The 25,036-nt window shown below is 55.0% G+C and overlaps 1 protein-coding gene across 16 annotated transcripts in view; it reads left to right on the top strand.

The window, feature by feature from the left end:
* Positions 1–25,036, top strand: part of ADGRD1 (adhesion G protein-coupled receptor D1) — a 180,809-nt gene that overhangs the window by 153,545 nt on the left and 2,228 nt on the right. For 12 of the 16 annotated variants that reach the window (XM_078337776.1, XM_035258213.3, XM_054239146.2 and 9 more), the window contains 6 exons: positions 2,469–2,535; positions 4,890–4,956; positions 15,426–15,517; positions 22,023–22,149; positions 22,977–23,018; positions 24,109–24,201. In XM_078337776.1, the coding sequence (XP_078193902.1) occupies positions 2,469–2,535; positions 4,890–4,956; positions 15,426–15,517; positions 22,023–22,149; positions 22,977–23,018; positions 24,109–24,201 (488 nt within the window). Of the gene's footprint in view, positions 1–2,468; positions 2,536–4,889; positions 4,957–6,550; positions 10,224–15,425; positions 15,518–22,022; positions 22,150–22,976; positions 23,019–24,108; positions 24,202–25,036 lie in introns of those variants that run through there. The other 4 variants (XR_013522223.1, XM_054239147.2, XM_035258218.3 and 1 more) reach the window with 2 other exon arrangements.

Raw genomic sequence — 25,036 nt, forward strand, 5'->3', positions numbered from 1 at the left:
CCTCATCAGGAGCTGCTGCTCCAATCCCCCACCCTGCTATCCCAGGAATGTGAGATGCGTGGTTTCCTCATCTGGAGCTGCTGCTCCAATCCCCCACCCTGCTATCCCAGGAATGTGAGATGCGTGGTTTCCTCATCTGGAGCTGCTGCTCCAATCCCCCATCCTGCTATCCCAGGAATGTGAGATGCGTGGTTTCCTCATCTGGAGCTGCTGCTCCAATCCCCCATCCTGCTATCCCAGGAATGTGAGATGCGTGGTTTCCTCATCAGGAGCTGCTGCTCCAATCCCCCATCCTGCTATCCCAGGAATGTGAGATGCGTGGTTTCCTCATCTGGAGCTGCTGCTCCATTCCCCCATCCTGCTATCCCAGGAATGTGAGATGCGTGGTTTCCTCATCTGGAGCTGCTGCTCCATTCCCCCATCCTGCTATCCCAGGAATGTGAGATGCGTGGTTTCCTCATCTGGAGCTGCTGCTCCATTCCCCCACCCTGCTATCCCAGGAATGTGAGATGCGTGGTTTCCTCATCAGGAGCTGCTGCTCCAATCCCCCACCCTGCTATCCCAGGAATGTGAGATGTGTGGTTTCCTCATCTGGAGCTGCTGCTCCATTCCCCCATCCTGCTATCCCAGGAATGTGAGATGCGTGGTTTCCTCATCTGGAGCTGCTGCTCCATTCCCCCACCCTGCTATCCCAGGAATGTGAGATGCGTGGTTTCCTCATCAGGAGCTGCTGCTCCAATCCCCCACCCTGCTATCCCAGGAATGTGAGATGCGTGGTTTCCTCATCAGGAGCTGCTGCTCTGGAGCATCCTCCTGGGGGAAAAGTTCAGTGGTGGAATAAGGAGCTGGCCCTTTACAGTCTCTCCATCTCTCTCTCTCATCCTTCCTGCAGAGGAAGGCTGCTGTGTTCAGGGTGGCTGCACCAGAGCAGTCCCTGTGGACGATGCCCCACTTTCTGAGTAGCCAGAAGTATATTCTTTTCAGAAACAGATTCCCATTTCTGCAGGATCTGTTTCAAAGCTCACATATGCATGTGGAAGCAGAGTCGTGTACCAGACAAACTCCATGGATGGCTGAGCTTGGGAAGTGTTGCAATGGATCTTCCTTTTGGAGAGTCAGAGGACACGTTAGCTTACAAAACCTCTGCACTTTAAAAGTGAAAGTAGAGGCCAGTTCCGATTTGGGTTAAGTCAGTTTTAAAAAGTAGTTTGACCATAGAGTGTTTTCCTTGCAGAGTGACAAAGCTCTGGGGACTTCTGTAATCCAGATGCTTCCTACCTTATTTGTGGGCCTCCCTTGTGTCCCCACCCTCAAAGTTTCCGTTGGCTTTGTAAAATATTAAACACATTTAATTTGTCACACTGAGTTTCAAGTAATAGAAATCCAACTTGAACTGCCTAAGGCAAAAAGGGATGCAATGGCTCATATAACAAAAACGTTCTAAGATGTCGGACTTCAGACAGGGCTCGACCCACGAGCGTAAGTGATAGAATCAAGATTTTTCTTCTTTTTCCATCTCTCAGATCTGGTCTCCTCTGTGTTGGAGCCATGCACTCTCTCATGGTGCCAGAGTGGCTACCTGGACCCCAGGCTTACTGACATCCTTATCCTTTTAGGGGCTTGGTGGAAAAAAGAGTTTCTTCTTAGCAGTTTTGAAGAAAGCTCTTGATGGAGTTTCATTGGGCCAGCCAGGGCCACATGCTCATCTCTGAACCAATAGCTGTGGCTGGGGGATTTGATGTTCCAGTCAGCCAGTCCTGAGTCACAGGCCAAAGAGCCAGGAAGAAACCAGCCCAGCTGGACCTCATGGAAAGACGGAGTGTGTTGGTCCCTAAGGGAATTATGGGCTCGGATACTAGAAGGCAGACTGTGCACTGACAAAGTCAGCCATGTCTGATGTCCCCTCGGTCCCAGCTGAACTCCCATCTTTCCCCCACTGCTCCAGAACAGGAATTCCCAACCAACACTATGGACATTGGGCTGGGTCACTCTTGTGGGGCAGTCGTGTGCACTCAACCAACACTATGGACACTGGGCTGGGTCACTCTTGTGGGGCAGTCGTGTGCACTGCAGGGTGTTCAGCACAATCCCTGGCCTCTGCCTGCCTGACTCCATCCCGTTAGGACAACCCTAGATGACTTGAGCCATTGCCAGTTGTCTATTGTGGAGCCACCAAGCTGAGCTTCCCTTCCTGCCAGTCAATGCCACACCTCGCCCACATTGTTTTAATGAAGACACACTTTCTTGTCTGGTATATAAGTGTGAGCATGTGAGTATGGTGTGAATGTCTGTTATTCCTTTGTTAGAGGATAGGGGCTGTTCTGTGTCCCAATAATTAGCACATAGTTCCCTCTCTGTGTACATATATTAGGTGTGAAAGGAATGAAGAAAGGGAGGGCGGGAAGGAAGGAGGGAGGGAGGGAAGAAAACTGGAGCAAGCGAACATGATGCTCTCCGCTCCCCTGCAGGTTCTCCTCTTCTGATCTGGGTCACATCGCTGTCCTTTGCCGTGGACGGTTACGGAACGAGCAGCAAGTAAGTGCAGGGCTTGGCCTTGCTCTCGGCAGCCTCCGTGGAGCAGGGTGCTTGGAGGAGCCCATGGTTCTTGCCTTCCTGTGCTCTTCTGGGTGCAGGGGTGCTCAAAGCTGGCTCTCACAAGCCCACCCAGTGAGAAAGTCACGGTCCAGGGAGAGGGAGAGACAAACCAGCTGTGCCCTGGAGATTTCTCAGCCTTGGAACTAGCAACAAAGACCACAGAGCAGCACCTCCAGGAATAGCAGGGAGGCTGGTGGGAGTTTCTGCTTGGATTTTCACCCATGTGGTGTTCCCAGACAGTTCTGGTCACCCCTGGAGGCTAAATGGTGACCCTTTCACCCTTTCTTGGGGCGGTCAGCAAGGGCCCTGTGTATACCGTGTATCCAGTAGCTGCCCGTGGAGCAAGTCCATGAATGCTGGAGGACGTGCGGTCTGCAGGGCGCCAGGCAGGCGCTCCCGAGGCTCCCGTTGCTCGCGTAGTAGGGGATGGATGTTATGATGTCCAGCATCTCCTGTTGCCACTTGAAATGCAGCTCGTGGGTCCACAGTTGTGTCAGGAACAGGACGGGGTGGTGCTGTGGGACTGGGTCAGCTGTTCAAGTTCCAGAAATATGGTTTTTTCCTTACAAGAAAAAGAACTTTCACTCACATAAATGTCTCTTGGAAGTTGCTGCCTGTTCTAGGCAAGTGGAAGAATCATTGTGGGAAAAAAAATGGAAGATAAATCTTGACGGTGCTTACAAACAGCAAGGAAGTCAGGCGCTTCACAGCCGAACAGTGAATCCGGGAGGAGTCCAGCCTTTTCTGCTCTGGTGCCGGTTTCCTGAGTGCGAAGCACTTACAGAAGGCAGGTCTGAGCGCACATTGAAACCAGTGGTTGTGCAGAGCGCTGTCCCGGCCTGCTCCGTTCACTCTGTGCTGTTACAAGCTGAGGGACTGATTAGAAGAACAATGTTCTCCTCAAACAGCTCAATGGCATGTGTTCCCTTTCAGCCCATCTGGAGCTGGGGGCTGCTGGGCTCACCCACCGTCCTGAGTCCCAGGGTCTGACTCGTCTCTAAGCCTTTTCCCCACTCTCATGCCTGAAAGCCAGGCAGCACCAGCCAGGTATGGGAAGCTCGCTGGGTTTCTGAACAGGATAGGGTACCTGTCAGAGCCCCTCGGCGACTTAGCATTCTGCGTGAAATGCTGGAAAGCACAGTCTCCCTCTTTGCAGAAGCATCCCACTCTCCAGAGAGCCTGGTCTGAATCGCACCTTTGCAGAGGTACCGTTCAGACTTGCTGTGCATTTTTCTTTTAAACAGTGCATCCTTGGACAAGAGGTTTCTCCTCTCTGCGCTGTGGGTGTGCAGCCACGAATGAGCCTCTTACAGGTGCTGTCACTTGTTTTGGGACATTTACTGTCTCCTGGGCCGGGAAGCTTCAGGGGAGGAATGAGGACAGGGAGGCAGTGTGCCCACAGTGATCTCTGAAGTCACCTGAGCTTTTTTGGGCTCAGATTCCTCATCTGTAGGATGGGCATGATCACAGCACTCACCTCAGGGGCAGCAGAGGATTAAATGAGATGATAGAGTTTGACGTGCTGTGGGGCAGACCTGCTGCTCAGTGAGCTGTCACTGAGGGAGTGAAATGAGCCAGCCCCAAGGAGACACCACATCGTGTGCTAGTGAGGACTGCACCATGTACCTGTCCAGATCCAGTTAAAGCCCCCCCAGTGCCCTGGGAAACACTGTCCCAGGAGTCAAGAAGAGTAGGTGTCCTCGGGAATCTCAGGCTCTGGGGATGAAACTGCGAAGGAGCTTGCTTTTTTTGCCTGAGTTCTGGGGGTCACTTCTCAGAAGCCAGATCCTCAAACTGGACCCTCCGCTCAGGACATCAGAACAGTCACCAGGACCTTCTGGAACCTTTCCTCTGAGTTGGAGGGCACTGAGGGAGTGTAACACCCTGAGCTTGGGGCACATGGGATGGGCATGCGCTGCACCGCTGACGCCTCACAGTACAGTAATCCCTCATGGAAGGCCCCGGTTGGGTCATGTTTGAAGTGCTCTGCAGGAAAGCCAGTTCCCAGCAAAGGTTTATTTCTCTTTCATAATGAAATTAAAATCTATTTTGGATTTTGGCTAAAGTCTCCAGAGGTTGCCGTCCTGGTCTGCAAACCTGGAAAATCCTTTCCTAGAATGAGACGTGGGATCAGCATGGATCAAAATACATTTGCAGGGATTAGGAAGGTTGTGTGACTGCCCCAGGTGGACCCTGTAGCTGAGAAAGACAGCACCGTAGCAACTGCTTTTGAATAAAGGTGTGCTGGCAGGCGGAACAAGGTGGTCATAGTAATCCTCTGCTTCCCTCCGCAGTTGCTGGCTGTCGCTGGGGAGTGGTGCCATCTGGGCCTTTGTAGCCCCTGCCCTGTTTGTCATCGTGGTATGTTTCCTGTCCTTGTGGGTGCAGAGCAGGTCTGCGGAGGGACCGGAGGAGAGGGCGCGGGGCTCTGGAGATGGCACAGGGCTCCTCGAGGAGCTTCTGAAAGATGCAGTGTCATTCCTCGGTCACTCCTCACTAGGGCTCCTCTGGGCCAGCGACTCAGGGTCTTATTTCCCTGACTGTTCAGGAAGGCAGAGCTTTCCTGGTGGGTCCATTCAAGGCCCCAGGACTCTTCCAGGTGAGGTGGCAGGTGCAGGCACACCTGCCCTGAGAACAGCATGGGCGAGAGCTGGCCCTTCCCCATCCTCCAGCAGGGATGGGGAAGCCTTCTCACCCGAAGGCTGGCTCCTGGCTCGGCAGTCACCAGGACTCCAAGGCTGCAGAGGGGAATCTCAGCAGAAGCCTCCTGGGAACCATACGTAACAGTTACAGTGGTTTGCAAGTGACAGAAAACCCAACTCAGAGTTTGCTGCTGTTGTTATTCTGAGATGGAGTCTTGCTCTGTTGCCCAGGCTGGAGTGCAGTGGTGCAACCTCGGCTCACTGCTACATCCACCTCCCAGGCTCAAGCGATTCTGCCTCAGCCTCCTGAGTAGCTGGGATTACAGGTGCCCACCACCACACCCAGCTAATTTCTTGGGGGAGCAGGATGGAGTTTTGCTCTTGCTGCCCAGGCTGGAGTGCAATGGTGCAATCTTGGCTCACTGCAACCTCTGCCCCTGGCGTTCAAGTGATTCTCCTGCCTCAGTCTCCCGAGTAGCTGGGATTATAAGCAGGTGCCACCATGCCCACCTAATTTTGTATTTTTAGTAAAGACAGGGTTTCTCCATGTTGGTCAGGCTGGTCTCGAACTCCTGACCTCAGGTGATCCACCCTCCTTGGCCTCCCAAAGTGCTGGGATTACAGGCGTGAGCCACCGCGCCTGGCCCCCCAGTTCATAGTTTAAACGCAGATAGGGATTGATAGCTACTGAGTCAGGACCATCTGTGGGGAGGCTGGGTCCAGGGCTCCTGAGCCCGAGAGCTGGGATGAGGCTCCTCTTTCATCTTCTCTGCCTCCTGGGATGGAGATGGAGGCTTTTTCCCAGCAGTCCCAACGCAAGTCCCAGGGCTGGTTCTCATTAGCCGTGGTGAGTCATGCGTCTTGTCTCAGAACCAGGCAGGGAAATGGGATGGAGTTGAGTGATTGGTCAGGTCTGCCTCACATGACTTCCTTGCGCAGTTAGCACCAGTGAACCCCAGGAGCTGCGGGCATGGTGGGTTCCTGGTCAGAGGGGTGACCTCAGCAGAGCCTGTGCTTTTATCTCTCTGCCTCCACATCCCTTTCTCTGAGGGCCTCGGCTGGTTGGGCCCTGGCTGCACATCCTGGCCCAGGCTTCCCGTCCGCAGGTTGGGCCAGGGCCCCGTAGTGCACTGGAGCGGCTCCCTGGGCTGAGTGGGGGCTGTCAGGGGCCCCAGGGTGTCAAGTGGGGCACCCCCAGCAGAGGGGCGGGAATCTTTGTGCAAGCAGAGCAGGGCGCAAGGGAAAGGCTTGTGACATCAGGGTCTCCCTCACAGTGTCTGCAGAGCTCCGAGCAGGGCTGGTTTTTCTTTCAGGAATCACTGTCAGCTGCAGAGGGGGTGCCTTTGGGTCTGTGTGGTTTACAGCTCCTCCTGCCCAGGGGCTGCAGCACCTCCCCAGGGCTGCCTAAGGATCACCTGCCATCGCTTTATCAGCTCGACCCTTTAAAGACTGACAGCCTTTAGTGAGAGGTTCTTGCGCTCCCTGGAGGTCTGGGAGAACCATTAATTTTGTCAACGGAAATGCAGAAACGCTTTCGGAACAGACTCCAGGCCCCTCAGTCATCAAACTCCCGGCCAGAGCATGGTCAGCTGGGAGGGGTTTAAAGGACGTTTAGTGACAGAGGGTGTGAGGGGGAAGTCGTATTCAAGTCTGCTGTTCCCTGTTCGCCCTTTCTGTCTGCTGACTTAAACCCTTTAGATCTGCAGGGCCCCGGGCAGAATAGGCCCCTGTGTCAGACGCTGCCCTGGTCATCTGGCTTTCATGTCTGACCGTGGTCAGTGACAGCTGCGGTTCTGAGGTGGCTCTGCCTGGCTCCGGAACCACTCACGTGGCGTGGGCCCAGCGCTAGGAACCCAGCACTCCTGTGTCTCCCAGCCTCGCTAGAGTCCCTTTTGTCATTTCTGAGGGAACATTACCTCCAGGGCCTGACCCCCACCCTACTGCTTGTTGTCAGTGGCCCTCAATCCTGGAGGACAAAACAATTCCTCCTCAAACTTATTACATTATTGAATTACCTGGGAGTTTTTTGTTTTTTGAGACAGTCTTTCCTCTGTCGCCTGAGCTGGAATGCCTTGGCACGATCTTGGCTCACTGCAACCTCTGCCTCCGGGTTCAAGCAGTTCTCCCACCTCCACCTCCTGAGTAGCTGGGACTACAGGCAGGTGCCACCACGCCCAGCTAATGTTTGTATGTTTAGTAGAGATGGGGTTTCTCCATCTTGGCCAGGCTGGACTCAATCTCCTGACCTCAGGTGATCCACTCTCCTTGGCTTCCCAAAGTGCTGGGACTGCAGGCATGAGCCACTTCCCTGGCACTGGGAAGCTTTAAAAGTATTCCTGCCTGAGCTCCACCCTCTGAGGTTTCAGCTTCATGGCCTTTAGAATCTCCCAGATGATTCTCACAGGCAGCTGGCTTGAGGTCCTCATGCCCTCCTGGGACACTGGTAGCAGCAGGCAGTTTAGAAGGGAGGCAAGAGCAGCCTTAAAAGATTCCAGGGTCAAGTGCAGAGGTCAGCAAACTGCCACAGTCTAGCCTACTCCGTCCTTCTGTAGATCAAGTTTTCTTGGCACACAGCCACGTCCGTTGATTTGCACATTGCCTGTGGCTGCTTTCAGGCTGCAGCGGCTGAGCTGAATAGTTACAGCAAAGACTGTGTGGCCTGCAAGGCCGAAAATACTGAATGCCTCTTGGCAGGAGGCTTATCCACCTCTGGGCCTGGGGGAGCCATGGAGGTGCCAGCCGACCCCTGCCGGGAGTGCCGTGGTGGAGGGGTGGGGGTCTTGTCCCTCTTACGTCTTCAGAGGATCCCAGGGTTTGTGCCATTTGGGTCAATTCCTCATTCACCTGCAAGTCCTCAGCCTTATTTCCAGGTGAAGAAAGCAGGTTTTGGGGTAACGTATTGCATGATCTCATTTGTGTAAAAGGTTAAAAACTCTGTGGGTACACACTCACATGTGAACATACAGCTGAATAAGAAAATGCCGGACAGAAGCACATAGAATAATGGTTCCCTAAGGAGAGCTTTGGGTTTGGGGAGTGTGTGCTTCAAGGTTATATGCATCTAAAAACACCCACGTATTGCTTGCAGAATTTGAAAATTAAAACCTTTTAGGAAGCTGTATGTTTGCATTAGGACACATGGTTTCCTAAAAGGTTTCATCCTCAAGAGGCAGAATCTAGGAGACAGTAAAGGGTCACTGTGGGGCCTGCCGGGCCTCGGGTTGAGGACAAAAGGGCAGAGATGAGCTACTTAGTAACCACCCCACCAGGCGCCTGCTGCCAGACACACACTGCCCACTGTCCCTTCTCAAACTGCTCCTGCCGTCAGGCAAGGAAATGACTTTCCGTTTGCCCTGCAAGTCCAGTTACACAGACTGCGGACGTGCCGGCAGGCGGGCATTCCCTGGTGTCTAGGGCTGCTGCAACAGGACCACAGGCTGTGCGGCTTGAACAAAATTCTTTTCTCACAGTTTTGGAAGGTAGAAGTCCAAGGTCCAGGCATCACCAGGGTTGGTTTCTGCCAAGGCCTCGCTCCTTGGCTCACAGATAACTTGCTTTTCCCTGTGCACTCACATGGTTTTCCCTTGGTGCGTGTCTACCTCTTCAAATCTCCTCTTAAAATAAATGACTGTCTTAAGCCAGTCATTGGATTAAAGCTCACCCTAGTGACCTCATTTTAACATAATTATTTATTTAAGGAACATATCACCGTGTGGTCTCGTTCTTAGGCACAGAGGCTTAGGGCTTCATATTCAATTCAATATGAATTTGAGGGGCCACAGTTCAGCCCATAACACCTGATTTTTCAGAAGCTGCAGAGCCTAGACACCCTGTTCCCCCAAAGAACAGGGACTCCATGGATGTCAGGGGCCCTTTAGCCTGAGCCTTCAAAATGGCCTGTTCTCTGCTGGCCCCACTGAGGAAAGAAGGAGAGTGCCTCCAGGTGTGTGGAAGAGGAGGCGTCTCTGATTTAAAATCTTTATCTCCTTTGGGGAGAAGTCAGGGTAGGGATTTGTCTGTATAGAGACAGATACAGATATGGTTACAGATATATATATATATATACACACACACACACACACACACACACACACACAGAGGTATAGATGCAAATAGATGCATAGAGACAGATACACAGGTACAAACAGAGATACAGATATAAATGCAGGCAGATACATGGATCCAAGTACAGACAGAGACACAGATGCATTGCTCCGGATGCACAGATACAGATAAACACAGATGCAGATGCTCCTGAACTTACAGTGGGGTTAAGTCCTGATAAACTTATCATAAGCAGGAAATGCCAGAAGTTGAAAATGCATTTAGCACATTTAACCTACAGAGCAGCATAGCTTAGCCTACCTCAGTCATTCTTGCAGCTCTTACATTAGTTGGGCAAAATCATCTAACACAAAGCCTATTTATATTGCAATGTTGAATATGGAATGAAACTGATTGAATACTGGAAGTGAAAAACTAGTTGTATAGGTTTGCAGAGCACAGTTTTTTACTGACGTGTATTGCTTTCACACCCCTCAAAAGTTGACAAATTATTACTCAAACCTTCCTAAGTTAGGAGCGGTAGATTAGATACATTTGGATACGGTGTGTAGTTACAGATACCTAAATATAGACAGACAGAGACACATTGCTTTGTGTGAATGTTTCCCTCAGAGTTCATGAAACTTAATTTCCAGTGCAGCGGTTCTGAGAGGTGGAACCGTTAGGAGCTGATCAGGTCATGAGGGCTTTGCCTTCGTGAAGGAGCTAATGCTGCTGTTGTGGGAGTGGGCTCATTATTAAAGGGGTGGGATTCTGATTAAAAGATTAGTTTTGCCCCCTTTGGTCTCTCTGTGCTCTCTCGCTCTTCTGACTTCTGCTGTGGGCCAATGCAGCAAGAAGGCCCTTACCAGATGCAGGCCCCTCGACCTTGGATTTCCCAGTTTCCCAAACTGTAAGAAATAAATCTCTGTTCTTTATAAATTACCCAATCTGGTATCGTCATAGCAGCAGAAAACAGACTGAGACGCACACTGTTGTGTATACTACGTATTTGTGTGTGTGTGTGTGTGTGTGCATGTGTGTGCGTGCGCGCCTGTATAGCCCTTTCATTGTGAAATAGTGGTGTCCATCTCAGTGTTTCTTCCACAAATAAACATTCTGGTGATAAACATTCTGAGCTAGGTCAAGAAACAGAACACGAGAATGCCTGTGCAGTCCTGCTTTCTCCTCCCACCAGAGGTCGCCGTGACCTTGGCCTCCGCCGTAGCCACGAGACCTTTGCTTTCTGGTTTGCTGCCTCCGTGTGCATTCCGTCCTTTCTTCTGAAATGAGGCCTGTGGCTTGTTTCTTTGACATCTGCCTTTAGTGGCTTCGTTGCTGGCATACCCATGGCACTCACATTGTACCTGCCCCCCCCCCGGGCATCTTCCGACTTGTGGTAGAGTGTGGGTGTACCATACGGCCAGGCGTGGATGAGGGCGAATGAAATGGAGTGGGGGAGGGCCGGGCCTGCTTCTGTTTTATATTTTCATGAAATGTCAGATTTGTGCCCCTCGCACGCAGCCACAGTCCCCCACTGAATTGCACCGATGCAGGATTGGAGGCTGTGGTGAGCTGCCCCTCCTCTTATCAAGCCACAGGAAGTATGTCATCTTGATAAGATGGAAAAACTGTGCCTGGAGAATGAAAACAGACTGACCCAGGCAAAAAAAAACAAGGCCCAGAAAAATCTTTGGAGAAAAAGGGAAGATGATGAATTCTGACAAGTAATAATGTGACCAGCTAACTGTTATGAAACACTTAGAGTGGATCTTATGCACAGCAGTCAAGATAAAGGACTTGAGATCTCAGATTAATTACTTGTAGCATTTGCATATTGGCAAAACACTTCGCTGCAAGTTCATCATCCCTTCAGTGGCCTTGTCAGAAAAGTCCTGGGAACAGTTGTGTGTGCATCTCTCAGCTTTCCAGCCGAGAGGTCTGGGGCAGAACCACGCTTGATAGCCTCCAGCAGCAAAGCAGAGTGATGATGAGACCTTCGAGCTCATGTGGGGTACTGGTGTGATGAGATCCTGAGCTCATGTGGGGTGTTTGTTGTGATGGGGTGTTGAGCTCATGTGGGGTACTGGTGTGATGAGATCCTGAGCTCATGTGGGGTACTGGTGTGATGAGATCCTGAGCTCATGTGGGGTACTGGTGTGATGAGATCCTGAGCTCATGTGGGGTACTGGTGTGATGAGATCCTGAGCTCATGTGGGGTGTTGTATGATGGGCCCCTGAGCTCATGTGGGGTGTTTGTTGTGATAGGGTGTTGAGCTCATGTGGGGTGTTGTGACGGGATTCTGAGCTCATGTGGGGTACTGGTGTGACGGGATCCTGAGCCCATGTGGGGTGTTGTTGTGATGGGATCCTGAGCCCATGTGGGGTGTTGTTGTGATGGGATTCTGAGTTCACATGGGGTGTTGGTTGTGATGAGCTCCTGAGCCCATGTGGGGTGTTGTTGTGATGGGATCCTGAGCCCATGTTTGGTGTTGTTGTGACAGAATCCTGAGCCCATGTGGGGTGTTGTTGTGATGGGATCCTGAGCCCATGTGGGGTGTTGTGATGGGATCCTGAGCTCATGTGGGGTGTTGCTGTGATGGGATCCTCAGCCCATGTGGGGTGTTGTTGTGACGGGATCCTGAGCCCATGTGGGGTGTTGTTGTGATGGGATTCTGAGCCCATGTGGGGTGTTGTTGTGATGGGATCCTGAGCCCATGTGGGGTGTTGTTGTGATGGGATCCTGAGCCCATGTGGGGTGTTGTTGTGATGGGATTCTGAGTTCACATGGGGTGTTGGTTGTGATGAGCTCCTGAGCCCATGTGGGATGTTGTTGTGATGGGATTCTGAGTTCACATAGGGTGTTGGTTGTGATGAGCTCCTGAGCCCATGTGGGGTGTTGTTGTGACAGGATCCTGAGCCCATGTGGGGTGTTGTTGTGACAGGATCCTGAGCCCATGTGGGGTGTTGTTGTGATGGGATCCTCAGCCCATGTGGGGTGTTGTTGTGACGGGATCCTGAGCCCATGTGGGGTGTTGTTGTGACGGGATCCTGAGCCCATGTGGGGTGTTGTTGTGACGGGATCCTGAGCCCATGTGGGGTGTTGCTGTGATGGGATCCTGAGCTCATGTGGGGTGTTGTTGTGACGGGATCCTGAGCTCATGTGGGGTGTTGTTGTGACGGGATCCTGAGCCCATGTGGGGTGTTGCTGTGACGGGATCCTCAGCCCATGTGGGGTGTTGTTGTGACGGGATCCTGAGCCCATGTGGGGTGTTGTTGTGACGGGATCCTGAGCCCATGTGGGGTGTTGTTGTGACGGGATCCTGAGCCCATGTGGGGTGTTGTTGTGACGGGATCCTGAGCCCATGTGGGGTGTTCGTTGTGATGGGATCCTGAGCCCATGTGGGGTGTTGGTCGTGACGGGATCCTGAGCCCATGTGGGATGTTGTTGTGATGGGATCCTGAGCTCATGTGGGGTGTTGTTGTGATGGGATCCTGGCTCATATGCGGTGTTGGTTGATGAGAACTCTGCACTCACCTGAGTTACTCAAGGTAATCTCCCGCATCTGCAGGCATCCCTCTCCTGGGTCCCAGGCTTCACCATCTCTCCATCCCCTTCCCCAGATCACTGGACACTGCGTGGCTAAGTTTCTATTCCACTGGACCCCAAGGATACTGCTCGGTCATTCACAGGAAATGGGTTTCATATTATTTCGTTTTAATTTACAGTTATTTAAAATTTAGTTAAATAATTTGATTTTTGAATTGGCAACACACAAAATTTAAAGGAGAAGCTCAAGAATCTAGGCATAAATGTGTCTGCATTCTCTGGTTTTCGCCCTCCCTCCAAACAGGCAACCTGTGATGCTGCTTTCCTGGGTGTCCCGGGGTTTTGTGCACATAGGGTGACTATAACTACGTACTCACCCCATTGCAGCCTTTGCTCAGCGATGTCAGAGCTGTGGCTTCTTGGCCAGGAAGAGCTGCCTCAGTCTGTCTCAGACCCACAAAGTGCTCCATAGAGTGGGTGTGCATGGCAGCCCCACCCCGCTGTCTGTGTGTGCACGGTCAGGTTGTTGCCAGTCTTGTTACAAATAAGGCTGCTGCCTGTGTTAGTGGGTGAGATAGCCAGAACGTAAATCCCTGAAGGAAAAGGGGCATGAGTTGCAGAATGGCAGTTAGGGCCTAGTCTCCACCCCTGAAGCAGGGAAAGAACTGGAAGAATTGTTTTGAAAAAGTATTCAGAATTCTAGAAACAAAGCCATGCTCACTAAAAAGCACTTATTCAAGAAAAACTATTGAATCTCAGAAGAGCAGGCAGGGTCTGTGGCAGTTTGACTGGGGACCACTTGCATCTCCACCCTCCCTCTCTGTGTGATTCTGTAGCCACCACTGCAGGCACAAAAGTGCTTCCCAGGCAGACGGCCAAGGCCAGCCTGCCCGAGGGCATGGGTGCTGTCAGAGTCTGCGATTTGAATCCCACGCCGTGAAGTAATAACTACACGAGTCACTTGAGCTTCTGTCACTGTCCTGGTTGGATGGAGTCATCACTGCATCCGGAAACCACTGACCCGTCATCCTGGCTGCCCCGCTTTCTGCTCCTAGTTGGATGTCCTTCTTGTCGTTGTTATGCATTGAGGTTGGCTGGAGGGCATCAGCGCTCCTGAATGTGCCCTTTGTGCAGACGCCATGCTGGGAGGCTAATGTGTTCACTTCTTTTCTCTTCCCTCGTGTTGGGAGACTTCTGTTATCAGCCTCACTTTACAGATGGGAAATAAGGGCAACCAGGGTGCTTCGGACTGTCAGCTGGGCTGGGCAGGAGCTGAGCTGCCAGGTGTTGAGGTGGTCAGTGAAGACAGGAGCTAAGGAGGGAACATTTGGGGTGCCCACTGCCACAATAGTGTCCTAACGGGCTAGGCAGGAGGGGGCAGCCCCACTGCGTGCCCTTCTCCCCCATGGAGGGCACCAGGAGAGTCTGAAGCCTCAGCGCAGACGGGGCTGGTGTCCTGCTGACAGAGCCCTGAGCAGAGGGCTCTTGCTGATTCATGGGCCTGGGAACTTCGAGAGGAGGAAGGGAAGGGCTCAGAGTGGAAAAGTACTGGGCAAAGAAGGTGCCTTCAAGGCCCCTAGGGTGAGGCGGGCTCAGCAGGTGCTTTAGCGGGCGCTAAAGGCGGGGTGCGGATATGCGGAACAGTGATGCTGGCCCGTCCCATGTGGGGCCCCCTGCGGCTTGGTCTCTGACTGCAGCTCCCTTTGGAGACTGCTAGGCTCTGGCTGCACTCAGGCTGGTGTGGGGATGGCAGCTGTCCTGTGAGGCCGGCCAGGTAGAGCCCTATTCATTGCCTGAAAGTCTGAGCAGCAAGTCAGAGAGGACTTCAGCCTGGAGCTGGACTCCCTGCTGATGCTGCAGATGGCCTCAGAATTTTTCAGACACCAGGGAGAAGGCTAACCCTAACCTTCACTCTGTAGTGAGAGGACATTAGGGGGCTCTTCCCCGTGCTGTCCCTGCCTCGCCAGCCTCCTCCGGAGGGAGCTGCCCAGGTGAAGGGCAGGTTGTGCTGAAGCCTCTGCCAGGGGCCCCCTGTGACCCACCTAGCCCCACAGGTCCCAACAGGAGCCTTCCAGCAGTTTCCCAGCAAGGAGTGGGGGCGTTGGCAGGAGATGACGTTCCCTCTGCCACAGCTTCCATGGCTCACAGGGCTGCAGGCCCGGGCCGGGGCGGGAGATGAGAGCGAGGCCCAGTGCTGGGGCCTGACACACTGAGTGATTGTTTGCCCTGTGGGCACTGTCCTCCTCATCACCTGGGGCACTGAGGCTCCAAGTACTTGGGTAGTGGCCCAGGGTCACACTAAGTGAGCAAATGCTAACATGAGGTCTGACCCAGGCTCATCCCCTCATGCCTGGATGGGTCTGGGACTGGAACTTGTCTTCTCAGCACAGGAGCTCTCAGAGGCAAGCTTGCGTGTTGTGTGTGTTGGTAAAAGCCCACGGACCAGGGTGAGATTTGTCCCAGTGACACCCCTGTCTCCCAGGAGCCTTGGCTGGGCAGGGGTAGCCTGTGGCGAGGGCAGTGGCCAGGCAGACGCAGCTCCCCTGCAGGTGCAGCCAAGCCCTCCTCACCTTCCTGCACGGCTTCCTGTGCAGGTCAACATCGGCATCCTCATCGCGGTGACCAGGGTCATCTCACAGATCAGCGCCGACAACTACAAGATCCATGGAGACCCCAGTGCTTTCAAGTAAGTTGACCGCAAGCTGCCAGCAGTGCCATGGCACTTCTGCCCCCCAAGGGCTGCTCCGAGTTCTCAGGAGAGACAGCAACTCCTTTCTCCTGTGGCTGGCACCCAAGTCCTCCACTTGCTCTGTGTCCCACTGTCTCCAGGCAGCACTGGCTTCACGCCCTCGCTTAGCTATTGTGATCTGGGACAAGGCCTTTACCCAGCCCCAGGCTCCTGTATGTAGAAGGACGGGATCTACAGATGTTCTCCTAGGGACTGCTTCATCCCAGTCCAGGGTGATGAGCAGCTGGAGGGTGGCAACAGGGAAGATTCTAGAGCCAAAGTGCCCCTGCCAGTCCCACCTCTGCCCTGGGCATCTGCTGGGCTCAGCGACTTATTTAGCCCCTCAGCACCTCACCTTCCTCACGAGCAGAATGGGAGGATAACAGCTTCCTCTCGGCTGGCACGTCAGGAAAGGTCCAAGGGAGAGCAGTGTCCTGGCAGGCTCTGGGCGGGCCCACCCGGGGAAGGGGCGGGATCTCTGGGAGGGATTCCACCCACACACCTCACTGCCATCGGGGGTCTCCTGACCTGTGTCTGTGAGGGCCCTGCCGATTGCAAGTGACAGAAATCGCAGTGTGCATGGACCTAAGCCGAAGCGGGGCTTCCTGCCGCAGGTGACTGTGAAGTCCCGTGCTCAGAAGCCTCGGTCCAGAGCTCAGCACCGGGCCCAGCTCCTCCTTTGCATCCTGGGTGTTGGCTTCAGGCCGAGGTCCACTCTGTCCCCTGGTGGCAGAATGGCTTCGGCAGGGCTTCAGGCCCACAGGGGAGTCCCTGTCCCACCTGCTCAGACCTGGGCCTGCGCCTGGAGGAGGATGGGGACTCAGGCTGGGCCTGTGCCCTCCCTGAGCCAGACCCTGCAGAGGGGGATTCATCGTTGCCCTGACCCGAGTCTCATGATGCACCGTGGCTCTGGGGTGCAGTCAGCTCCCCCAAACCACAGGGCCTGGAAGCTGGGGAGGCCGTCCCTAACAGGGACTTTGGAGGCTTTGTGAAAAGCAGGGCATGGGTACCAGTCAGCTGACATTCTGTAACGTGACTTCAGCCACAGTGTCTTTTCTGATGTAAAAGCAGAAGTGGTAAATATGTCAGCAGCGAATCCGTGAGAATTAGTCCGTAGTGAATTCCAAACACCAGATTAGCCTGACGAGAGGCTGAAACCCTCAAGGGCTGTGCCCCCTGCAGGAAGAGATGCTCCTGGGGTCAGAGACCATGTTCTTTCCTCTTCCATTGCTGAGACCAGGCTGGTCCCTGGCCCCTGTGTGGCCTGGCCGGGGAGGGACCTGTCCCTTCTTCGCCCCAGCCCTGTGCTCCCCAGGCCCTCATCCAGCCTTCAGGGTCAGCCAGTCTGTGGCCAGCATATCTCCAGCAAAAACTCTCCCTCCCCTGTCTGAGCCCCACAAGACCACTACTCTCCCTGTCACCAGAACACCTCGTGCACCTGGCCTGCACCTGGGCACCGCCTTCCCTCTCTACCCCTCTGCCCCCCATCCTCCTATCAGTGCCCACCCAGGAAGCAGCTTCTGTCCACTGCCTTTGCTTCTCTGTGGAAACATCCCCCAAGCAACAGGCTGGCACTGTGTCTGCAGCTCTTGTGAAGGCATGAGGTAGGGAGTGTGTCCCGGGAGAGCATCCCCAGGTCTTTGCAGGGCACAGCTAGGCATTGCCCACTGCTCCCACCTGAGTCTGCGCTTGGCAGCCCAGGGATGTGTCCCTCCCGGTAAGGTGCAGGCAGGCGTCTCTGGGGACAGACCTCTCTGGGTGTCTCTTCATTATGAAACCCAAATGCCTTCAGTTCTTCTCCTTTGGCCACCCAGCTCTGCCCCCGGGGGCTTCCTCTTGTTAGTGTGGATGGCATAGCACTTGATTCCCAGAGCTGCTGGCCCAGGCGGGGAGCGGCCATCACTGCATCCTGAGGAGGCTGCCTCAGCGCCTTCCTATTCCACTCTGCCGGCTTTAACCTGGTGGCTTTCTTAGGGCCGAGCAGCCCAGCACTCAGTGACTAACAAGATAAGATTCTTCCTCAGTGACCCTTCACACAGGTGGCTTTCACGTTTTTTTCTTTTCCAAGAAAAGTGGAGACTAGATTAGGTGAGGTCTGAGAAGGGGGAGGAGCCTGGCTTTCACGTTCTAAAAAAGTTTCTGCTTATTGATCTTGATTCCAGACACCTGAAAAAGAAGCAGAGAATGTTCAGGGTTTACAAGCGGGGCCCTGAGGATGGGGGAGTGAGGGTGAGATTCCCGTGGAAGTGCACCCACAAGCAGGCGGATGTCGGGGGCTGGAGACTCACTCAGGGCCTGAGCCCCCCAGGCCAGGGCCAGCCCTGGGGGAGCAGAACGGGGTCATGGCATCAGAGAGGAAAGCACCCTGTGCTGCGCAGAGCTGCCTCCATATCCGGGACCTCTCTTTCCACTTCTGACCAGGGACACTGGGCTCTGGACATGTTGAGGGTCCTCAGAGAGCTTCAGCTCAGTGTGTTCGCCCCATCACTTTCACTTTAAAAGCACATGTTGGTACCTATTTCTCAATGACCTTTCCTTTCCAATGTGGTTTCCCGGGATCTAAAGACTGTCGCTGAATAATGCATGATATTTTTGTTTCCCAGAGACAGGTGTTTTGTTTTTATTGCATTAGTGTTATGAGAACAAGCTGGCTGCAGTTCCTCTGAGCTCTGAAGTGCTGGAAAGTTCTGGGTTTTACAGGAGCCCGTTGCCAGGAGCTGTCAGTGCCGGGCTCTTGGGCTCTTGACAAGGAAGCTCATTATGGCCGCATCTCACCTCTGGGGAGGTGCCGGATCTGTGGGCAGCACTTTTACACATCTGTCCATTTGTTCATCATTCATTCATTCACTGTTCATTTCCTGAGAGCCTCTGAGTCCTGGCACTGGGATGCCCTTTGGGGTCACAGAGACAAAAAGACCAAGTCCCAGGCTTTAGGGATCCCATAGTCTAGTGAGGGAGATAGAGTCACAGTCACTGGGCTGGGTGATGAGGGGTAAACGGAGGCACGTGACAGTTGCTGACCTGGGTAGCAGGAACCCGTTCCTCTCTAGGTTTTTCTCTAAAGCTGAAAGGCAGAAGGGCCTTGCTGCAGAAAGCCCAGCTGTTTCAGAAGTCAGGATGGACTGGACTTGAGTTGGCTGGCCATGATTCACCCAGCACATCAGGAGTGGCTTTGAGGCACAGATGGTGGGTCCAGCCGTAGTGGGTGCTAACTCTGGCCCAGGTGGGGTCATCTCCATACCCTCTGCTTCTGCCCCTGATGAAACCCTGTATCACCTTAGCCGTTACTGGGTGCTGTGGGGCCTCTGTTTCCTTATTATACAATGGGGTCTGTGTATAACCTGCCTCTCCTGTGTCAAGAGGGCCATGGGCCTCGGAGGAGATAAAGATGCATGCTGGTGGGGTGGTGAGGTAGGGACGGGCTGTGGCAGTTCACAGTGCAGTTCAGATAAGGATGCATGCCGGTGGGGTGGTGAGGTAGGGATGGGCTGTGGCAGTTCACAGTTCAGATAAGGATGCATGCTGGTGGGGTGGTGAGGTAGGGACGGGCTGTGGCAGTTCACAGTTCAGATAAGGATGCATGCTGGTGGGGTGGTGAGGTAGGGACGGGCTGTGGTAGTTCACAGTTCAGATAAGGATGCATGCCGGTGGGGTGGTGAGGTAGGGATGGTCTGTGGCAGTTCACAGTTCAGATAAGGATGCATGCTGGTGGGGTGGTGAGGTAGGGATGGGCTGTGGCAGTTCACAGTTCAGATAAGGATGCATGCTGGTGGGGTGGTGAGGTAGGGATGGGCTGTGGCAGTTCACAGTTCAGATAAGGATGCATGCTGGTGGGGTGGTGAGGTAGGGACGGGCTGTGGCAGTTCACAGTGCAGTTCAGATAAGGATGCATGCTGGTGGGGTGGTGAGGTAGGGATGGGCTGTGGCAGTTCACAGTTCAGATAAGGATGCATGCTGGTGGGGTGGTGAGGTAGGGACGGGCTGTGGCAGTTCACAGTTCAGATAAGGATGCATGCTGGTGGGGTGGTGAGGTAGGGATGGGCTGTGGCAGTTCACAGTTCAGATAAGGATGCATGCTGGTGGGGTGGTGAGGTAGGGACGGGCTGTGGCAGTTCACAGTTCAGATAAGGATGCATGCTGGTGGGGTGGTGAGGTAGGGACGGGCTGTGGCAGTTCACAGTGCAGTTCAGATAAGGATGCATGCTGGTGGGGTGGTGAGGTAGGGATGGGCTGTGGCAGTTCACAGTTCAGATAAGGATGCATGCTGGTGGGGTGGTGAGGTAGGGACGGGCTGTGGCAGTTCACAGTTCAGATAAGGATGCATGCTGGTGGGGTGGTGAGGTAGGGATGGGCTGTGGCAGTTCACAGTTCAGATAAGGATGCATGCTGGTGGGGTGGTGAGGTAGGGACGGGCTGTGGCAGTTCACAGTTCAGATAAGGATGCATGCTGGTGGGGTGGTGAGGTAGGGACGGGCTGTGGTAGTTCACAGTTCAGATAAGGATGCATGCCGGTGGGGTGGTGAGGTAGGGATGGTCTGTGGCAGTTCACAGTTCAGATAAGGATGCATGCTGGTGGGGTGGTGAGGTAGGGATGGGCTGTGGCAGTTCACAGTTCAGATAAGGATGCATGCTGGTGGGGTGGTGAGGTAGGGATGGGCTGTGGCAGTTCACAGTGCAGTTCAGATAAGGATGCATGCTGGTGGGGTGGTGAGGTAGGGACGGGCTGTGGCAGTTCACAGTTCAGATAAGGATGCATGCTGGTGGGGTGGTGAGGTAGGGATGGGCTGTGGCAGTTCACTGTTCAGATAAGGATGCATGCTGGTGGGGTGGTGAGGTAGGGACGGGCTGTGGCAGTTCACAGTTCAGATAAGGATGCATGCTGGTGGGGTGGTGAGGTAGGGATGGGCTGTGGCAGTTCACAGTGCAGTTCAGATAAGGATGCATGCTGGTGGGGTGGTGAGGTAGGGACGGGCTGTGGCAGTTCACAGTTCAGATAAGGATGCATGCTGGTGGGGTGGTGAGGTAGGGATGGGCTGTGGTAGTTCACAGTTCAGATAAGGATGCATGCTGGTGGGGTGGTGAGGTAGGGATGGGCTGTGGCAGTTCACAGTTCAGATAAGGATGCATGCTGGTGGGGTGGTGAGGTAGGGATGGGCTGTGGCAGTTCACAGTTCAGATAAGGATGCATGCTGGTGGGGTGGTGAGGTAGGGATGGGCTGTGGCAGTTCACAGTGCAGTTCAGATAAGGATGCATGCTGGTGGGGTGGTGAGGTAGGGACGGGCTGTGGCAGTTCACAGTGCAGTTCAGATAAGGATGCATGCTGGTGGGGTGGTGAGGTAGGGATGGGCTGTGGCAGTTCACTGTTCAGATAAGGATGCATGCTGGTGGGGTGGTGAGGTAGGGACGGGCTGTGGCAGTTCACAGTTCAGATAAGGATGCATGCTGGTGGGGTGGTGAGGTAGGGATGGGCTGTGGCAGTTCACTGTTCAGATAAGGATGCATGCTGGTGGGGTGGTGAGGTAGGGACGGGCTGTGGCAGTTCACAGTTCAGATAAGGATGCATGCTGGTGGGGTGGTGAGGTAGGGACGGGCTGTGGCAGTTCACAGTTCAGATAAGGATGCATGCTGGTGGGGTGGTGAGGTAGGGACGGGCTGTGGCAGTTCACAGTTCAGATAAGGATGCATGCCGGTGGGGTGGTGAGGTGTAGGGATGGGCTGTGGCAGTTCACAGTGCAGTTCAGATAAGGATGCATGCTGGTGGGGTGGTGAGGTAGGGACGGGCTGTGGCAGTTCACAGTTCAGATAAGGATGCATGCTGGTGGGGTGGTGAGGTAGGGACGGTCTGTGGCAGTTCACAGTGCAGTTCAGCCAGCCTTTGTTCAGCATGTCCTCTGAGCATGACCGGGGCCATGAAGATGCCCTCTGAGAGCTCACCGTCAGTGTCACAGGAGGGCTCAGGTGATCAGTGGCAGATACGTGGGCTGCAGCCAGCGAGGCCTGGAGGATGGTACCTGACCGTGTCCTCGTTCAGGCCCAGGCCTCACTGCCCGCTTCCAAGCGTCTCACAGGAGGCTTGTGTTCTGGAGGCTGCCAGGGACCCTCTGCTGCTTCAGTCCCCAAGTCTCTCCCTCCGGCCTGGCTCCTCCTCCTCATCTTTGCAAACAGCTCAAACACAAGTCCCAGGACTGGACAGACTCCCCATAGCCAGGGTGAGCGCTGAGTACTGCCTGAACTTTTCCAGCTTGCTCTCCCACCCACCAGCTGTGAGGGACAGAGGTGTGGAAACACTGAGGCTCCTCCTAGGTAAGTCCTCACCCAGGGCTACCTGTAGGGAGGACTCCAGGTCTTGCTCCCAGCAGGGTGGTGCCTGCAGCTGTCTGAAGCCTGGTGCCTCGAGGGCAGTCCGCACAGCCCGCGTCTGCCCTCCTGCCGCTCAGGGTGACTGTCGCTCTTTCTCTTCAGGTTGACGGCCAAGGCGGTGGCCGTGCTGCTGCCCATCCTGGGCACCTCGTGGGTCTTCGGTGTGCTTGCTGTCAATGGCTGTGCTGTGGTTTTCCAATACATGTTCGCCACACTCAACTCCCTGCAGGTGAGAGCCCGTGGGGACTGGCAGGGAGGGGGGCCGCCAGCCATAAGGAGTGGGTGTGCACAGTTAGGCCTGCAGGGGTGGGGGAGGCCTGCCCTTCCCAACACACCCCATGAGCCTGTAATTCGGGGTGACCCTGAGGCCTGAGGACAGGGTGGAGTGTGCCCTGGGGCTCTGAGCAAGAGGGGCCTGCAGGGTCCTTACCCTTTCAGGGCAGGACTGTCTGTGCTTCTGGCTGGCATCTGTAGTTGGCACGTCCAGGATTGGAATGAAGTAAGACAGTCAGCCTGCGGCAGCTCCAGAAAAGAAGCCAGGCAGAGAGGTGGCAAGGGCGGCCTCCCAGGTGCTGTCCACTGTGTGAAGGGCCAGGGAGGGTCACCTGGGAACCAGACTTGGGATGCCCAGGGTCAGAGCTCTCAGGCCCCCAAGGAAGGACAGGCGTGGGTCCCTGTTACCATCCACGGCCCTTCTGGCCCTCCCCGGGCTGCTGTGCATCTGTGCATCTGTGTCTGCTGGCCTGTGGCGCCTCTTCTGGGAGTGCCTGCCCCTCCCCATGCCAAGCCTGCCTGGGAACCCATCTGCTGCTGCACCTTTGCCCACGCAGCACCCCCTCTCTGAACTCGGTTCCAACAGCTGCCTGAATCTAGGTTGGGTTACCCGGTGGGGCCCAGGATGGCCCTCCGTCCTCATGGGCCCCAGGTCATGTGACCTGGTATCACAGCAGGCAGTGCCAGTGCTGCTCTCGGGCTGCGTGGGAGGAACCTCCACACAAGTGTTCATAACTGCACGTGAAGGGCTCTGATCTGCATGTTTCTTCCCTTCCTTCCCAGGGACTGTTCATCTTCCTCTTTCATTGTCTCCTGAATTCAGAGGTACGTCCACTCCACTCCCTGGCCGTAGGCAACTGGCTTTTCCTTTCTGAAAGGTCACAGGAGTAGCAATAGCATTGCCCTGTTAGGCTGGTGTCTGGGACTCAAATCCTGAGCCAGCCGCATTCCTGACGACAAGTTGTATGGCCCGAACCTGATGCTCAGCAGCTCTTCTCTCCTGCCTGGGTGCTAAGCGACTTACAAGCATCCCCTCTCCCTGGAGAAGTGGCATCTGCATCTTGGGGAGAGTGAGATGTGGGCGTGCTCCCCACCCTCCTCCCCAAGGGCCTTGGGGAAGCTGGCCTGGGTATGAGAGGGAGGACTTCTGTCCACAGGAGCTGGGAAGGGGGCTTTTGTGATGTGGCCTCCTTGGACTCTGGGGCCGCCAGTGCAGGCCTTCTTCTCAGGGCTGCTCTGGGCCTGGCACCTCCCGTGCACTTGACTGACGGGACGTAGGGGCTGCCCCAAGGACTCCTAGTCCCATGGGACAACTTTTACCAAGTTGGCTTTGAGCCCCTGCCAGGCTGAGGTTGTGGGAGCTGCCTTGGGGTGGGGAATGGGCCCCGGGCAGAGGGGCACGCTGCCCAGTCTGAGTGGCAGTGTCTGTTTGCAAGGACAGGCCAGGTGGGCTGTGGAGGGCAGAGCACAGCGTTGCTGAGCAGGATGGGCCGTGCGGAAGTGCTGCATGATCGCAAAGCCCAGTGACCCCTTGCAGGGCCTGAGGCGGATCTGTGTGACGGGAAGGCAGTATGGCCGTGGGAGCATGCCCGCCCACTCACCACACATTAGTTTATCACCCGGGACGTTCATTGCTCCAGCCCCAGCTCCCCTGGACTGCGACACTCTGGGTGTGCCACATGGAGCAGCGATGCACAGCTCAGCTGTGGAGCCACCAGCTCCAACTCTCACGTTTCCAAATCCCAACCCGCCCCGCCCCGCCCCGCGTGTGCTTCCGGGCTGCCTAGTGCGGCTTCGGGGTTGCCTAGTGCGCCTCCCGGCTGCATTGTGCTCTTCCGGGTTGCATCAGACTCCTTGGGTTGCGGCTGTTGCAGCCTCTGAAATGGCTTCTCATGATCCTTTCCCTGCTTTCAAGGTGAGAGCCGCGTTCAAGCACAAAACCAAGGTCTGGTCCCTCACGAGCAGCTGCGCCCGCACCGCCACGGCGAAGCCCTTCCACTCGGACATCGTGAGTTCGGCCTCCTTAGACCCAGGGCCCAGCCCAGCCTCATTTCCCCAGGCTTGGTCGTCAGCAGGACGGGGTGTGCCCGGCAGTCTCTCATGCCTGACAGTCCCGCAGGCTGCAGGTGCTCTGGGCTCCTGTCACCCCACACAGTGCCCTGTGTCCTGATGAAATCACCCTAGCCCTCCCTCTTGACCCTGAAGGAGCCGGACTTGTGTTCACTTAGAGGGATGGAAGGACTTAGAGATCAGCTGCCTCTGATGTGGTCCTCCTCTCCGCCCACCAGAGCCCAGGCAGGCCCCATTAGTGTTGTCCCTCCGCCGCTGCCTTCCACCTGCTGGGGCTCTGCTCTGCTGTCCCATCCTCAGGAAGTCCTTCTCACCCATGACGCTCAGTCAGGGTGCTCCCGCCCGTGCTCACACTTCACCTCCAATAGCAGCTGTGTGGTTTTCCATTTGCTTGGGGACCATGTCTGCCCTGCTCCTTGGAGGGGCTGGCTCGTGCCCTGCTCTATGCCCACAGCTAGACTCATTCCATGAGTCACCATGGAATGAATGCAGCCTGGACAGATGCATGGGGGTGAAAGCGTGGGTGACGGGCGGGTGGCTGAGCAGATGAGGGAGCGAGTGCACAGCACGCCCGCGGTGCCCGGGCAGGGAAGTCAGCATGGAGAGCTGTGTGGGTAGAGATGCCACAGCGTGCGCATTCTCATCTCGCCCGGGAGCATGGGGGCTCCCCTCTTTCTGCACTTCACCCCCTGCAAGGAGAAGCCTCAGGCAGCTGTGGGCCCAGCGTCTCCCACACTCACTGGGCTTGGGGCTCCCCCTGGCAGCAGGTCCTC

This window comes from Callithrix jacchus, chromosome 9, assembly GCF_049354715.1.
Source record: "Callithrix jacchus isolate 240 chromosome 9, calJac240_pri, whole genome shotgun sequence".
NCBI lineage: Eukaryota > Metazoa > Chordata > Mammalia > Primates > Cebidae > Callithrix > Callithrix jacchus.